Source organism: Syngnathus floridae, chromosome 6 (assembly GCF_059516105.1).
Source record: "Syngnathus floridae isolate MCC-2025c chromosome 6, RoL_Sflo_1.0, whole genome shotgun sequence".
NCBI lineage: Eukaryota > Metazoa > Chordata > Actinopteri > Syngnathiformes > Syngnathidae > Syngnathus > Syngnathus floridae.
In genome coordinates this window covers 834,067-852,658 of record NC_142418.1, presented here as the reverse complement: position 1 = coordinate 852,658, position 18,592 = coordinate 834,067, and the positions used below count along the sequence as shown (strand labels likewise).

The 18,592-nt window shown below is 42.2% G+C and overlaps 1 protein-coding gene across 12 annotated transcripts in view; it reads right to left on the bottom strand.

The window, feature by feature from the left end:
* Positions 1 to 18,592, bottom strand: part of znf276 (zinc finger protein 276) — a 94,049-nt gene that overhangs the window by 8,719 nt on the left and 66,738 nt on the right. For 3 of the 12 annotated variants that reach the window (XR_015859202.1, XM_088379669.1, XM_088379671.1), the window contains one exon: positions 18,027 to 18,144. The exons of 8 other annotated variants lie outside the window; for them this stretch is intronic. Coding sequence is in view for 3 of the 4 variants with exons in the window: in XM_088379669.1 (XP_088235795.1) it covers positions 18,027 to 18,144 (118 nt within the window). In the remaining variant the exon portion in view is untranslated. Of the gene's footprint in view, positions 1 to 18,020; positions 18,145 to 18,592 lie in introns of those variants that run through there. One more of the 12 variants, XM_088379672.1, reaches the window with a different exon arrangement.

Below are 18,592 nucleotides of genomic sequence, written 5' to 3'. Positions count from 1 at the left end.
AATATCATTCCCTGCATCCTTGCCACCATGTCTGTTCTTAAAATGTTCATCGAGCTTTGATGGCTTCAAATTTGCTGGTGCTGCATAGGATACACTGTGGACGTTGTGTACTATCCTTCTCAGTAACACACATGAAGTCATACTTAACATAGTCATCATTCCACTTTCGTTTTTTGGACATACTGAAGATAAACCTGGAAAACAAGAATTTTGTTGTTATTTTTTGCTTTTTATGTGCAAGAGGGAGACAAAAGGCAAAGCTTATTAATTATTATAGCATGGCATTCTAATTATGAGAAAAGTGTATTACTACTAAATATATAACACGAGGCAGTACACATACATACCTTCTTAGGTCTACCTCGGCTAATGATTGAAGTGAAACTAACAGTGTGAAGCCGAAGCAGGTTTATGCAGTGAGTGACACGTACTAGACACGTTGTGATCAATGTTTTCTGAGTAACTGTGTTCTGAAGCATACCTGTTCATCATGTTAGCTTCACAAGTTTTTATTGTGTATTGTTATTCATTTAACAGTACTTAACTTTATTACTTACAAAAATAAATTAAAAATACATAAAATACAAATAACAAATACATAAAAAATATTATATTTTTTATATTAAATAATTATAATAATAATTGTTTTACTTTACAGCTATAAGGCTTAATTAGAATTATCCCTAATGCCAATTAACACAATGACTTCTTGATTTCCAGAATTTTTCACTTTTTTCGGTTACCCGACCATTATCCCCAAAAAATTGTAAATTTACCCCAGGGTATCCTCGCACCCCCCGGTTAAGAACCATTGGTATAGGGGGTTGGCTCGGATGGTTATGCTCTTTTCGCCCCCGGGTGTCGGTCACAACACAGGAGGGAAGACGTGGTTCAGTTTTGATTGCTTTACTGAATTATTGGCAAAAAAGTAACAGGCACTGTGGCTCATAGCGGTATACAAGCAAAATGGCAAAAATGTACTGAGTGAAGCGTGTGTGTGGTTTGTGGGGTATGTGTGTGTGTGGTTCTGCAACAGAAATACAGCACGTCAACGCTCAACTTCTGACGTCACACAACACTCGTATACGGCACACATTACATAACTAACTGCGCGTAACGGTTCCGCAATACTAAATAACCATAAATTAAATACTCTCTGCAACACACCAAACATAAGTCATCGAGACAACAAAATACATTTGCTGGCGACCGTTAGTCGCCGTGCCTCGGCGTAACTGCTACTCGTACGATGCGAGGCCAACTTAAAGGAGCGCGCCGGAGCTGTCAATCAAACGGCGCGCACACGAAGCAAACCGCGACAAACGGCACAACAGTGGACAGTAGTAACAATGAAATGTGTATACTCTCTTTGTGTCAAAGACGCACACGATCACACCAACATACTCAGCAGGCACGTGCACTCATAGGAGGCAGGTGAGGCAGTGCCTCACCTTGCCACCAGGGTCGGTAAAGGGCTCAACATGGTTTCCTCAGCTGTCACTATAAGTTGTTAAAAAATGAATAATATAATAAAACATAATATAATATCTGTCCCGTGGTCTTTACTTTTAATGCAATTTTGGTGTGTTTCCTATACATTTGGATCATTTTCATAGTCAAAATAGTTGTATTTCTTGTTCGAATAACAACAGGAGATGAGAATCATGGAGGCTGAGGCAGTGACAGGTAGTGCCTCTCAGGGCGTGCGTGTGAGAGTGTGCACCACACACACTGTACTGAGCGCGTGCAAACGGCACGTGCTTGCAGTCAGCGGGAAAATACGGGCATTGAGGCAGCCAGTACCTTTGCCTCAAAGATGGGGCGATAGTGAGCCTGCCTCACCAACCCCAACCCTAACCGCACGTCACTGATACTCAGTCGATACCTGCAACCTTTAACTTACCGCTGCGCACAAGCTCCAACAATCGCGATAAGCTGAGGTAACTCACGCGAGATGTAAGGCGCGGTGACGTAACTTCGCTTTAAAGGTATCTGGCGTCATCTAGTGTTGTGAATGGTTATACTGTCTAGACCAGGGGTGTCAAACTCATTTCACATTGTGGGCTACATGCGGCCTCGGTAGATGTCAAGTGTGCCGAACTGTTAAAATTATACCATAGTCTGCTATAAATAACCAAAATATCATGTCTTTCCTTTTTTTTGTGTAAAGCATAACAAGAACATTAGGAAAATGTTGAAATTTAATGAACATTCGTTTTACCAAAGATTTCATGAAACACCTCAGATTTCTGTAGACAAATGTCTAAAATGTATTTGGTTGTTGTGGTGTCCATCATTGGCACCAACTCAAGAAACTCTTCAGTAACAGTCAATGTCTCATCAACTCCACGAATAAATAAGGCCAGTTGTGCCAAAACTGTGATGTCAGTGCTCTCGTCAATTGCAACGGAAAATGCAATAAATGACTTGACTCTGTTTCAATTGGCTGTCTAAATCTGCTGATCGGTCCGAAATCCTCTCTGCTATAGTATTCCTCGTCAAGCTAATATTAGCAAAAGCATGTAGTTTCTTGGGACATACAAGTTCAGCCGCCTTCATCATGCATCGTTTAACAAAGTTACCATCGGAATACGGCTTTGATGCTAATGCTATTTCGCTGGCAATTAGTTAGCTGGCTTTTACCGCTGCTTCACTGACTTGTCGGCTCTGGATGAAAGACTGCTGTTTCCTCAGACCCGCCTGCAATTCGTTGATCTCATCTCTTCTCACTTGTCCTTGCAAGCCATCATATTTTTCGCTGTGAAGAGTGGCGTCGAATATTATACCGTATTTTTTGGACTAAAAGTCGCGCCGTAATATACGTCGCATTAGCCATAAAATGCATAATAAAGTGAAAAAAAACATATATAAGTCGCTACGGAGTATAAGTTGCATTTTGGGGGAAATTTATTCGGCAAAATCTGACACCAAGAACAGACATGAATGAGCAACAACAGGCTAAACGATACGGTATGCTAACGTGACATAAACACAAACAAAGAGCTGAGAACGGGCCTGACGTAACATTGACAGTTATCCAAATAACTATAAAATAAATAACACCTTTATCAAACCATCTGTGTCACACCAAATCATTAAATCCATCGATCGTCCTTTATGTCAACAATGCCGGGTGCGCGCCGCTGACTGCGGTTGCACTTCAAATTATTCCACAGGCCCATATAACGATATATAAATTATATATCAAATACCTATCACATAAGCAATATTATTATCAAACCATCTGTGTCACTCCAAATCATTAAATCCATCGATCGTCCTTTATGTCAACAATGCCGGGTGCGCGCCGCTGACGGCGGTTGCACTTCAAAATATTCCACAGGCCCATATAATTATAAACAATTTTATCAAACAATCTCTGTCACTCCAAGTTATTAAATCCTGTGATCGAATCTTTTGTCCTTTATGTGAAGCACCGCTGCGTATGCGTCGCGCCGCAGTTGCAGTTCAGATTACAGTAATCCTTTGCTACATCGCGGTTCGTTTATTGCGGTTTCACTACATCGCGGATTTCTGAATTTTGGAAATTTGTGAAAAAATTCACATATAAGTCACTCCTGAGCATAAGTCGCCCCCCCACCCAAACTGAAAAAAAAATGCGGTTTATAGTCCGAAAAATACTGTATTCCTTCAATACTGAAACTTGTTGCAAACACATCAAGCACAAAGGTTTTCCGTGCATTTCTATAAATAAATAGGAGGTGGTCCATTTTTCATTGAAAATTCTACACTCCGTATCTACATTTCTCCGTTTGGATAATAACATTTTGGCTAATGAGGGTGTAGGGGAGGCATAGAGACCAGGGTAGAAACAACGTCGTAACAAGCAGCAATTGGTGCATTGCTACCTTCTGCTGTGTTGAGTCCTTCTTCTCTGATCAAAACAATGTTGTCTTCTACTCTGATCAAAACAGTGTGATAATCCATGAATTGCATATCATTAAAAATATTAATTCCGTGTCTTTTGTGCATTTTTTCACTTTTAAATTATCCTGCGGGCCTGATCGAACGCGGTCCTGATCGAACCTTCTTGCGGGCCGCATGTTTGACACCCCAGGTCTAGACCAAGCTTCTATTGATTAAACCAGTCCTTCACAAATAGTGGGGCGCGGCCCCCTGGGGGAGGGGTACGGTGCGAAACCAGGGGGAGAGGGGCGTGTGACACCAGGGAACATGCTTTTTTTGGCTGTACTAGATTATAGGGTAATTAGATATCCACTGCACTAGGTGGGAGTGGTGGTATCACTGTAAGAGTGTGTGCAAGGAGTATTCGCTCTATAGTGAAGAGCGCACAGAACATACGCACACACAGCACAGAGCAGGCGATAAAAAGTGCAGTGGGACACCATGGAAAAATATTTGACAGGGTTGAAAAGAACGGCGGAGAGAGACTCCAAATTGCCCGTAGGTGTGAGTGCGAGTGCAGATGGTTGTTTGTCTCTGTGTCCCCTGCGATTGGCTGGCAACCATTTCAGAGTGTCCCCAGCCTACTGCCCGATGACAGCTGGGATAGGATCCAGCACGCCCGCGACCCCCGTGGGGACAAAGCTGTACAGAGAATGAATGGATGGATAAAAAAATTGGCGATTCTCTCCCAACTGTACATCCGTCGATGTGTCTTAACACAGGTCAATTCAGGTCAAGACGCTCGTCCCGATCACGTGACATGTCACCCCAGTCGAGCCCGTGAAGCAAGCAAAAATGAGCAAGAAACAGAGATTTTTGGAAAGCTTCTTCGGAAAGGGAAAAAAAGCCCAATGAGGAGACGGAAAAAGAAGAGGCTACGACTTCTAAGAAAGGGAAAGCTGCATTTAAAAGAAAAATTCAGGAGTCCTACTTAAAATATGGATTATTCGCCTCAGGTGACTCTGACGCGCCAAGACCACTCTGCATAGTATGTGGCGACAGGCTCGCTAACGAGGCAATGAAGCCTTCAAAGCTGCCTCGGCACATGGAGACCAAGCATCCTGCATTAAAAGACAAACCTTTGAAAGATAAAAAACGTGAACAAGAAGGATATTGTCTCCGATTACACCTAGATGGGACCAGCTCGTTTCTAAGAAACAAGCTCAGTGCTCCCACTAATTCAACGTAATGGTGAGTTTTTTTTTTATGTGATTTATGATTGTTTTTATGCCAGTCGTATCATTTTATTTCATCGTATTTATATATCTATTATAAAGGTATTATTTATTTATATAAACGTATTATTTATTTACATAAAGGCCGGTACGCGAAACTATTTCTGACAAGTAACCGATCCGTGGCACAAAAAAAGGTTGGGGACCACTGATTTAGAGAACTTACCAGTAGTGACCAGGGTTTCAGTTCTCGTTTTAGCTTTATTTATGGGTATTTATTTATATGCGTTTGGTTTTCTGTTTTGGTAAAATTATTTATTCCAAGAATATTTTGTCATCAATTACTTTTGGTTTAGTTTCGTAGGTCTAGGTAAGTCTCAATGCCGATTGACTGTCGCCAACATGCTAAGAACAAGAAGAAGACGAAGCAGCAACAGCAGCAGAAGCAGCTCGGATGGTCCTAAATAGCAGGAACGAATTGTAATTTAGCGATGACAGATGCATGGTCAAAATAATAATGGTTCAATGACTGACAATTACAGTTTATTTGCTGTAAACAACTGTCCAGACTTAAAGATAGACCAAGCTTCTATTGATTAAACCAGTCCTTCACAAATAGTGGGGCGCGGCCCCCTGGGGGAGGGGTACGGTGCGAAACCAGGGGGAGAGGGGCGTGTGACACCAGGGAACATGCTTTTTTTGGCTGTACTAGATTATAGGGTAATTAGATATCCACTGCACTAGGTGGGAGTGGTGGTATCACTGTAAGAGTGTGTGCAAGGAGTATTCGCTCTATAGTGAAGAGCGCACAGAACATACGCACACACAGCACAGAGCAGGCGATAAAAAGTGCAGTGGGACACCATGGAAAAATATTTGACAGGGTTGAAAAGAACGGCGGAGAGAGACGGATATAAGAGAAATGAGAGTCACACGAAAGCTAAGACAAGGAAATATGATGAAGCATACGTAGCGCTCGGCTTCAGTGTGAGTACGATGGGAGACGAGTGAAGACCGGTATGTATACTGTGCCTTACAATGTTGGCAACGGACAGTATGAAGCCAAATAAATTAAGGCGGTACTTAAAGACATTGCACCCCAATCACGCTGATAAGATGCTTGAGGTTTTTCAGCGAAAACAGGCTGAATATTGCCAACAATCATCCAACTTTGTGAATGCTACTTCAGTCAATCAGCAAACACTGAGAGCATCATATAAAGTAGCGTACCAAATTGCTCGGTCCAAAAAAACCCACACCGTTGCAGAAGAGCTGATACCGCCTGCAGTCGTGGAAATGGTCTTGGTCATGCTGTCTCATTTTGATTAAAAGAAAAAACAGCACAAATAGTTTTACTCATTTTTGGTTCGTTTTAAGTTTAAATATTTTATATATTGTGCTCCTGAGTTAATGTTGTTGATTACACTGAATTGAATATAATTTATTGCTGTTATTTAATATTTATGTTTATTATTATTTTATTGTATTGTATTTTTTCAGCATATAATGGCAGTTGGTCAAAAATGAATGAATGAATAAATGAATCTTTATTTCGAACATGATTTAAAGAATGAAAACAATAAAAAAACAAACAACAAAAACTAACAACAAACAATATATATCACTGTTCAAAAAGGAGTAGGAAGAAGCCTAAGCTTATCATGTCCTACCCCTATCCATCACTTAGTTCCAAGTGAGAACATTAAAACTAAAAAAGAACAAAAGAAAAATAACAAAAACATCTTATAATCCAAAAATTTAACAGTACCGTATTTTTTGGACTAAAAGTCACTCCGGAATATATGTCGCATTAGCCATAAAATGTACGATAACGTGGAAAAAAAACCATATGTAAGTCGCTCCGGAGTATATGTTGCATTTTGGGGGAAATTTATTCGACAAAATCCAACACCAAGAACAGACATGAAAGAGCAACAACAAACTAAACGATAGGTATGCTAACGCGACATAAACACAAACGAAGAGCTGAGAACGGGCCTGACGTAACATTCAGAGTTATTCAAATAACTATTACATAAATAACACGTTTATAAAACCATCTGTGTCACTCCAAATCATTAAAGCCATCAATCGTCCCTTATGTCAACAATGGGTGCGCGCTGACGGCGCTTGCACTTCAAAATATTCCACAGGCCCATATAACGATATATAAATTATATATGAAATAACGATTATATAAGCAACAATTTTATCAAACCATCTGTGTCACTCCAAATCATTAAATCCATCGATCAAATTCCTCGTCCTTTGTCAACAACGCCATGCGTGCGCCCTGACGTCAGCCTCGTCGTTATTCCACAGATCTAGTATATAACTATATTGTAGCCTTAAAGTACCAGGAAAGACGTGGGTTTGGTAAACGGCTCTTTATTTAACAAAACAAGAGTTCAACGAGCCAACAACTACTGAACTGTAATGATAAAAACATATGCAACTTGCTACACAAAAAAAAAAAAAAATCAAATAACTATAACATAAATAGCTCACCGCCACACGGCCCCAAGCACTGGCGTCGACTTCCAGGCGTGTGGTAGTGTGGACTTCCATCCCCGGAGGTAGCACTTCCAGCCACAGAGGTGGAAGAGAGCTCCATAGAATAGTACCGGGCGTGCGTAAAAGCCATGTCCGAGCCCCATCCACCGTCCCCGGATAGCCACCAGGCCGAGCGCCGGCCCCCGACTTCCATCCACGAAGGTGAAAGAGAGCTCCATAGAGTAGGACCGGGCGTGCGTAAAAGTCATGTCCGAGCCCCATCCACCGTCCCCGGACAGCCACCCGGCCGAGCGGCGGCCCCCGACTTCCATCCACGGAGGTGAAAGAGAGCTCCGTAGAGTAGGACCGGGCGTGTTTAAAAGCCATAATAGTTTTTCAAACCTTCTGTGTCACTCCAAATCCTTAAATCCTTCAAACTCTTCATCCTCCGTGTCACTTAAAAACAAAGCCGCTGATGATGCTGGTAGTACGTGGGGCCCTTCGTCATCTTCGTCATCGCGTGATCGAATCTTTGTCCTTTAGGTAAACAATCGCCGCGCCGCTGTCACACACATCTGGATGTGGTGAAATGTGTCCTCTGCATTTAACCCATCCCTGTGTGATTTTGATCCAGCCCCTGAGGGAGAGGGGAGCAGTGAGCAGCAGCGGTGCCGCGCTCGGGAATCATTTGGTGATTAATGGTTTTGGTTTTAAAGTGGTTATGTATGCATTTCCCCATATCTCCACACAGTAAGTCAAATATGGTAAAACAAGACAACACGACAGAGTATACAACATTCTCTGCTCCAGAATATGTTTTGCACTGCACAGTACTGCAATACTCCTTGCTACTTTGGTTCTAACGTATCTTACATATATGAGGTTTCCAACAGAATTTATTGTCTAATATTACTCCTAAAAATTTGATCTCATAAACCTGTTCAATATTGACACTATCTATTGTTACTTGAACCTTTGTATCTATTTTACGGTTTCCAAATACCATCAGTTAGGTTTTGTCTACATTCAATGATAATTTATTAATGTCAAACCATATTTTAAGTTTGGACAATTCAGTTGTAATGGTCTCCAATAGTATCTTTAAGTTATTTCCAGAACAAAAGATGTTGGTGTCGTCCGCAAAAATAATACATTTAAAGATTGTTGACACCTTACAAATATCATTTATGTACAGAATAAATAATATGGGGCCCAACACTGACCCCTGTGGGACTCCACAGGTAAAGTCTAGGCATGATGATATTATCCATCTTAACAAACAGTTGTCTATTAGTAATGTAACTTTTTAACCAGCTCAATACTACACCTCTCATCCCATATCTTTCCATTTTATACAATATGTTATGGTCAATGGTATCGAAAGCTTTTTTCAAATCAATAAATACTCCTACCACATATTCCTTATTGTCAATACAGTTAGTTATTTCTTCCGTCAAATCCATTAGTGTCATAGTTGTTGATCTATTTGTTCTAAATCCATATTGGCTGTCAGTTAGCAAGTTGTGTATCTCAGTGAAGCTATCCAGTCTCACAATGAAAACCTTCTCCAAGATTTAAGAGAATTGACATAATAGAGAAACAGGTCTATAATTTGTAAAGAGATGTTTATCTCCTGTTTTATACAGTGGGATAACCTTAGTCATTTTCATTTTGCTTGGGAAGGTACCTGTTCTAAAGGACAAATTACAGATGTGTGTCAGAGGATTTACCACTCCATCAACAACTTCCTTAATTAAGGCCATGTCAACATCGTTCCTATCTGTAGATGTTTTATTTTTGCATGATTTTATAATATCTAAAACTTCTTTCTCATCAACCGCTCTCAAGAACATTGAACTTGGATTAATTTCAATACCATCTCCTACTGCTCTCGCCTGCTTTATCAACGGGTCACTGATACCCTCAGCCGCAGTCTTACATTCACGAAAAATGCATTCAAATCATTGACCATATCTTCCATATTGTTTATGATCTTGTTATTATCCATGAAGTGTTCAGGATACCGTATTTTCCGGACTATAAGTCGCTCCGGAGTATAAATCGTAACAGCCATAAAATGCCCCAAAAAGTGAAAAAAAAAAACATATACCGTAATTGCGGGACTATAAAGCACACCGGATTATAAGCCGCACCAGGTAAAATTCATGGATATTTCAGTTTTTTTCTTACATAAGCCACACCGGACTATAAGCCGCACATGCACACGAGTTTTTTTACAAAGAAAGACAGTACATAGAAAGCCTTTTTAACGTTTTAATAACATACTTGAACATGTCTTTCTAAACATTCCCTGTGACGCATCAGTAGTACCGCAGCAACGCGGAAGTGTGCAGACGAGTTATTAGCAAAGAAAGACTGGACACAAAGTTTTTCTAAAGCTTTAATAACATACCTTAACATTTCTTTCCAAACACTGCAAAGTAACACAGCAAAGTCACTGAGACGCGGTGGTAACACAGCAGCGACACGGTAGCACAGCACTAACAGGGCTGGTTAAAAAAAACATACCGTAAAAGTAAAAAAAGAGCCGTCTTCATCTTCCACCTGTGCACTGAAACCATCGAAGTCTTCCTCCTTAGTGTCCGATTGGAATAGCTTTAGATATCCTTCGCCTCACACTTTCTCAGTCTCTCTTTCGTCGTCGCTTTTATGCATTTCTTCGAGTGTGATGAGGGTCTGTTCATTCTAATCTTATTCATGCACGAAGCGCTAAATTACATTAAACTAGCGAGCGACACGTATAGCTTAAAAGTGGCATCATATGCATTTCTTTTGTCCCCCATAATGACGGTTTGTGTATAAAAGCTTCCCGTCTTTGTGAGTGCGGGTGTGTGCGTGATGCGCGAGACGATCAAAACACAAACTGGCACGTCTTCTTCGGCGCATTATCTCTTCTTAGTCTGTCTCGCTCTTGCTTCCTGCTAGAGCGCCCCCTGGAGACCGGAGGCCGTAAAAATCCATAAGTACGCTCCAGAGTAGACACAAGATAATGTCATCAACATCGACTGCCTTTGGCTTAAAAGCGGCATCATATGCATTTCTTTTGTCCCCCATGATGACGGTTTGTGTATAAAGGCTTCCTTTCAGTAATGTCCGTCTTGATCGCGCTCTGCATGATGCGCGAAATATAAACACAAACTCGCGCGTCTTCTTCGGCGCATTATTTCTTCTTCGCCTGTCTCGCTCTTGCTTCCTGCTAGAGCGCCCCCTGGAGGCCGGAGGCCGTAAAAATCCATAAGTACGCCGCGCCGCCGTTTAAGGTTCAAAGTAACCTTCTGAATAAAATGCATTAAAAGTTCACATTCATTACAACTTGTTTTTGGTGAGCAAACTGTCAGAAGAATTTAATTTAAATGCTGATTGATTGGGTTTTAATACAATGCAGATGGTCCAAACAGCGCCACTGCTTTGTGTAATCTTTGAGTCACATGGCAGAGTAAGAGAAAGGGTTTAGAGCAGTGGTTCCCAAACTTTTTCAGGCTAGCGCGCCCTTGGCTCCCCAGTGAATTCCTAGTGCCACCCCCCCCCCCCACAGGGTATGCTGCAATTTGAAAAGAGAAAGGTTAAACACAAATGTGTATTTGTGAACCAATTTAAGCAAAAGCAAGTTTACCCTCTCACGTATTCATTTTCTTCCATTTACTCACAGAAAATGGTGGCGGACGTGATCTAAGGCACGCCACCCTCGCCACCCACACAATGACATACGCGCGAACACGCATGTATGCACACACACATGCACACACAGGTACAATGTCATATATGTACATTCGTAACAATATATATCAGTGAATGCACCACCCTAACAAGCTCAACACAACACAACACGGCGCGTTCTGGCGAGTCCCCAATTTCATGTTGACTTGAACTCAAGATGATGTTGACCGCCAGAATGCGGTTTTTATTATAAGATAAAATTCTGAACATTACAAGCTTGAAATTACAAACCCGAGTTTTTGCTTTTGTAGTCTATGCTGTCTATGTAGTGACTACATAGACTTCGGACTGCCGCCCCACTACCACCCCCTTCAACTTCTGACTTCGACTTCGGACTGCCGCCCCCACTACCGCCCCCTACCTCCTCCTACGTCCTCACCGCCCCCCCAGATCTTTCCACCACCCCCAGGGGGGCCGGTACCGCCCACTTTGGGAACCACTGGTTTAGAGCACAGGTGTCAAACTCAAGGCCCGGGGGCCAGATACGGCACGCCGGCCAGATACGGCCCGCCACATCATTCTATGTGGCCCACGAAGACAAATTGTGCATCAAATTTGTGTGTCATTACTAGAATTGCAAATTGTCTTCACTTTTAATAATATCTTTTTTTTTAAATATTTGACCAGTTTTTACTCGTCTGATTTGAAAACGAGTTATTTGTCAGTTTGTTTTGTAGCTTTTACTGTATATAATAGTGTTAAGAGTAATTGTGCATCAAATTTGTGTGTCATTACTAGAATTGCAAATTGTCTTCACTTTTAATAATATCTTTTTTTTAAATATTTGACCAGTTTTTACTCGTCTGATTTGAAAACGAGTTATTTGTCAGTTTGTTTTGTAGCTTTTACTGTATATAATAGTGTTAAGAGTAAAAGTGATCAAGTCATCACAAAAATCACGAAAAAAATCTTATATAAGCCGCACCTGACTAATATTTTGGAAAAAAAGTCGCGGTTTATAGTCCGAAAATTACGGTATAAATCGCTCCGGAGTATAAATTGCATTTTGGGGGGCAATTTATTCGACAAAATCCCACACCAAAAACAGTCATGAACAAGCAACAACAGGCTAAACTATAGCAACAACAGGCTAAACGATAGGTATGCTGACGTGACAAACACAAACAAAGAGCTGAGAACGGGCCTGACGTAACATATAGAGTGATTAAGGACAACTATTACATGAATAACATGTCTATAAAACCATCTGTGTCACTCCAATTCATTAAATCCATCAATCGTTCGATACGATAGCAACAGGCTAAACGATAGGTATGCTAACGTGACAAACACAAATGAGGAGCTGAGAACGGGCCTGACGTAACATATAGAGTGATTTAGGACAACTATTACATAAATAACATGTTTATAAAACCATCGGTGTCACTCCAATTCATTAAATCCATTGATCGTTCGATACGATAGCAACAGGCTAAACGATAGGTATGCTAACGTGACAAACACAAACGAAGAGCTGAGAATGGGCCTGACGTAACATATAGAGTTATTAAGGAAAACAATTACATGAATAACACGTTTATAAAATCATCTGTGTCACTCCAATTCATTAAATCCATCAATCGTTCTTTGTCAACAATGGGTGCGCGCGGCTGAGGGCGCTTGCACTTCAATGATATAAGGCAAATGGTCACTTATATCATTCAGCAATAACTCACTAATGATATTGTTTTCCAAGCTATTAGTGAATATGTATGTTATCAATGAGAGTGGCACAATGTGATGTTACTCTGCTTGGCTTGGTGATCATGGGCAAGAGACACATACTAAACAATGTATCATAGAACTCGTCAGTCTGTTTGTTGGGATTCAGAAGGTCTATATTGAGATCACCACAGATGAAGTTCAGTTTCTGGTTTGTATTGGCAAATAATCCCTCCATAATGTCCTTAAAGTGTATGTAAAGGCACCTTTAACATGTTTTAAAAACCACTCAGAATGTTCGATTATATTCACCTGTATCCAAATAATATTATAGAATTTGAAATAAAATTGTATTCGTGAGCCAAACACAGTCAATTTGTGTGTATTTCGCGATCTTTCCTACCCCTGTCATGAACCGTGCCATTCTGGATCACATGGTACTGTGACGTAGATGATAGGATTCCCCCCATTGTTTACTGATTGATAGCGCGAAGATCCATACAATTTCCTGGTGTTTTGTCTTCAATACTTCACATATAAGCATAATAGAGACAACGGAGCCCCCCCAAGTTCACCCACCCCTCCTCGAAAGTGCCAAGACAGAGCCGTGCAATTGCCAAAAGGGAGATTCTTGGGGTATGAAAATGTTACCTTTATGTTATTTGGAAAATAAAACAGTTTAGGCTTATAACTATAGGTGTAACTTTGGTAGTAACATACTGTGTGCAAAGGGAAAATAAGAATTAGCACACCAAAGTAATAATCGTTCATGGGTTTTCCCAGTCCTAAAAATTAATTTTCCTACTGTTTTCTACCCTATAAAAAAAATATGTTGCCGAATATATTATTAAAAGAAATGTTCTTTGCAACTTGCTTAGAATTTATTAAATTGGACACCCAAAACAATATCAGTATATAGCCACTGATTTTCTCCGGCTGTACCTTCTGCGCCTTCGTTTTGCGATGCTTCAGTCGCTGGGGTTATAGCCATTGATTTTCTCTGGCTGTACCTTCTGCGCCTTCGTTTTGCGATGCTTCAGTCGCTGGGGTACTTCTCACTGGTTCAAATTGGTAGCTTTGTACCCCAAGAAAGAAATCATACTATTCTTCATTTTCGTCAGAAGGTGAAGCATCATCTGAGGGAGATTCGTCAGACAACATCGCTTCCACTTCTGTATCCGCCATTATGCTTACATGGGCTAAGTAACTCGGCAACGCTCGGCCTCCTATAATCTATGTCACAGTCACTTTGGCAATTTCCGGGATGAACTTCAACGATCACATACAAACCGTTCATTTTTCATCGATTACTCCTCAATTTGCAATTTTTTAAAAAAATTCACAACAGTTTCCAAAAATACAAGCCCACCTTTATCAAATACAATTTGGGACCCCATAGTGTCTTTACATGCCCTTTAAACATGTCAATGCTGGAGCCAGGAGCGCGATAAACACAATTACCGAATTTGCCGGTGTCTAAGTCGACTCGGTGTATAAGTCGACCCCCTAAAATTCGACGGAAATTTACGATTTTATGATATATCCTTTGTATAAGTCGAGCTCAATTGTTGCATTATATTAAACTTCAAAATTCAATCAGAAATATGCTAAATTTATTGACGAAATGTGTTCAAATTCCAGGAGGCCGTGCGCATGCGCAGTGGCCGGAAATAGCTCCAGCCGAGCGGATCGGGTGTTTATAAGCACCGTGGAGGAGATCGCGGAGCCTCATTCGACTTCCAGTGGCCGGCGAGCTCGCGCACGCCGCCCGGCACCACCGGGAGGCCGGAAATAGCTCCAAGCCGAGCGGATCGGCACTTTATAAGCACCGCGGAGGAGATCGCGGAGCCTCATTCGACTTCCAGCGGCCAGCGCACTCGCGCACGCCGCCCGGCACCACCGGGAGGCCGTGCACATGCGCCAAGTGGCCGGAAATAGCTCCCGCCGAGCGGATCGGCTCTTTATAAGCACCGCGGAGGAGATCGAAGAGCCTCATTCGACTTCCAGCAGTCGGCGAGCTCGCGCACGCCGCCCGGCACATCCGGGAGGCCGTGCGCACGCGCCAAGTGGCCGGGAATAGCTCCCGCCGAGCGGATCGGCTGTTTATAAGCACTGCGGAGGAGATCGCGGAGCCTCATTCGACTTCCAGCAGCCGGCGAGCTCGCGCACGCCGCCCAGCACAGCCGGGAGGCCGTGCGCACGCGCCAGGTGGCCGAAAATAGCTCCGGCCGAGCGGATTGGCACTTTATAAGCACCGCGGATGAAATCGCGGAGCCTCATTCGACTTCCAGCGGGCCGCGCACTTGCGCACGCCGCCCGGTTCAAATTTTCTAAGTGCCAACGGCTCTTGCGTCATAAAGAGTCCGCCTCGGCTGGTTCCCCATGTCGGCCAGAACAAGTGAAAATTCGGCCTCTTTCCCTGGAAGTCCGGCCAAGTTTGGCGAATATTTTCTAAGTGCCAACGACTCAACCGCTGTAAAGTGTCCGCCTCGGCTGATTCCCCATGTCGGCCACCACAAGTGAAAATTCGGCCTCTTCCCCTGGAAGTCTGGCCAAGTTTGGCAAATATTTTCAAAGTGCGAACGACTCAACCGCCGTAAAGTGTCCGCCTCGGCTGGTTCCCAGTGTCGGCCACCACAAGTGAAAATTCGGCCTCTTCCCCTGGAAGTCCGGGCAAGTTTGGCGAATATTTTCTAAGTGCCAACGACTCAACCGCCGTAAAGTGTCCGCCTCGGCTGGTTCCTCCGGTCGGCCAGAACAAGTGAAAATTCGACCTCTTCCCCTGGAAGTCTGGCCAAGTTTGGCGAATATTTTCTAATTGCCAATGACATTCATTTAGACATGGCGATTGAATGTTTACGTACCGGTAGTTATTGTCGTTGCTTGACACGCGATGACTCGCACATTCGCTCAATACCCAGTATTTCCCCCTAGCAGTCATCGTCGCTGCCTGGCTTTCGATGTCCGTTATTGAGGTGAGAATATTTGAAATTGTTGCTGAGGATGCGTGTTAATGCGACAAACGCTTTATAATGATTCAGTTTCTCGCTGTTTGATGAGCCTGACGGACGCACACCCACGCACAATGAGATGCATGAGAAACGGCCTTGGTTACCATCACATTTGAAGCGATGAATACGAAGTTACATTTTATGACTCGGTGTATAAGTCGAAGTCGTTTTTTTCCGGTCGATTTTGGATCGAAAAAGGTCGACCAATACACCGGCAAATACGGTAACAATTACATTTCTTTTTTTCCCCATGTCGATTTCTATGGTAATACATTCCATTACATCAGCAATAGTTACAGTCATATTTTCGATCACCTTGAAGTTGAAATTCTGGTCTGCAAACAAGGCCACTCCCCCTCCCTTTTTATCCATCCTACTCTTGTACTTGAGTTCATAACCTTTCAACTCAAAATCTGCACCCTTCTCGGAGTTAATCCAAGTGTCAGAAATAGCTACAATATTGAATTGCTTCTTAAAATGGTATAAGTACTCCTTAATATGTTGAAAATTGGCGTAAAGGCTTCTGCTATTAAAATGGATAATTGACAGTCCTTGATTTACATTGATTTTGGCATTAAATTGGTCATCTGTATAATAACCACAATTGCTGTTTACATTCTTAAAGAAGTTGCTATCAGGGTCAATGTTATATTCAAATCCATGCATGTTATGTTCAGTGAGTTCAACTATATCAGAAGAGTCTAATGCCATTTCAGTCCACAGTCATTTCCACAGGTAGCCAGTCCATAAATCCATGCATGTTAAGTTCAGTGAGTTCAACTATATCAGAAGAGTCTAATGCAATTTCAGTCCACAGTCATTTCCACAGGTAGCCAGTCCATAAATAAACAGCGTTGTTACCTTGTGTAGTTGTCGTCTGATTGTCACTGATACTTGTTCAATTCTTCTACACTTCTGACGACCATCCCTCTGGATTCCTCTGGCGTTCCGTTCAGCTTCATATAGACTTTGCAATTTGCTGTCCATGTGGATTGGATCTTTCTGTTCTTTCGTAAAAAGCGAGCTTTCTTGGCGATATCCGCATTCTTTTTGGTCAAGTGCTCATTCAGGTAAACGTCGGATCCTCTCAGCATTTTCTTTTGTTTTAACAGTGCCGTTTTATGTTTTCGGTTTGCAAATCTCAGGATTACAGCAGGTTTGTCGCTTGTCCTTCTCTGCGTGGGTGACAGGCCTCTATGCTACGCCCGTCCAGTCCTATGCCCTTGGACAGGAAAAAGGCTGTCACCTGTTGTTCTGCGCTGGTTGAGTCGGCCTGGTTGGTCTCATCGAAACCCGCCACCGCCCAGGCAAATGACCGGGGTTTAATCGCAAGTCCAGTGACAATTATGTCATTCATTCTTGTGTACTGCTCGAGGTCCGACACTCGATTTTCCAAATGTGCAATTGTTTTCTCCTTTTCATTGAGTTGTAGTCGTAGCGTTCTAACTTCTTCAACAAAGTTGAGAATTGTTTTCTGCTCCAGTCTGACGGCCTCCATCGCCGCAGTCAGAAAATCGAGTGCTTCCTTAAGCTCTTTTTCCACTTTCGTCGGCATGGTAAAAAGGTGGTAAATAGAGTGTCCAACAGAGTTTCAACACTGGCTCAGAGGCGCCGTGATGGCAGCGCGTCCAAGCTAGGCGGAAAATACTGCTCCAAGCATATTTTCCTTTCACTCTTGAGAACCTTGGTTTTGTTCATTCCTCTCCACATTCGTTTCTTCTGCTCTTGAAAGCTGCTGCGTGGCGAGCGATAGCAATAGATATGTAGAATGTTTGTAGTTTAAATAATTTTAGTTCATTTTTTAATTTCAGGCAAAGTGATGCACTTTTAATACGTTGTTACGAACTAAAAATTATGTTATTAATAAAATTGTTCTTTATTGTAAGTTGATTTTTTTTATTTATTTTTTTTAATTTAATTTTAATAAGGGTACAAGCATGGGGCGCGCGCAATGTTTTCTTCTCCCTGTGGGGGGCATCACAGAAAAAAATTGAGAAGCACTGGATTTAACCAACCATACCTGTGTGGATGAGTTTTACATGTCGTTGCAAGTAACGGTCAATGGTGAAGACCTTGTTGCATCCAGGGTGGGGACAGGGTCGCTCCCTTACTTCTTCATGATGCTCTTTGATATGCTTCTGGAGGACAATACCAAGGTGAAAACAAAGACTTACTTCAATAGACAATCCCACCACCGATTTTGTACCTAAATGGGGGGGGGGGGGGTCACTCGTTATGAGTGTTGACAATTAAAAGCAACTAGGCCAGACATGGGCAAACTACGGCCCGCGGGCCACATCCGGCCCACGCGGCCATTTAATCCGGCTCGTCAAACCTAAATAAATAGTAATATTAAAGATTTTTTTGGGTCATTTTCCCTGCAATGACTGCATTTTCCCAGTAGATGGGGAAACGCCCGCCCGCACATTTACCCCAGCAGCCGTGTCACAAGTGAGTGTACGTGCTCAGTAGTACGGACTCCGCGCTCTATTTCTAGATTAGATTAGATTAGATTAGATTAGACTCCACTTTATTAATCCCTTGGGATTACTCCTTCAGGGAAATTCTGTCTCTGCATTTAACCCA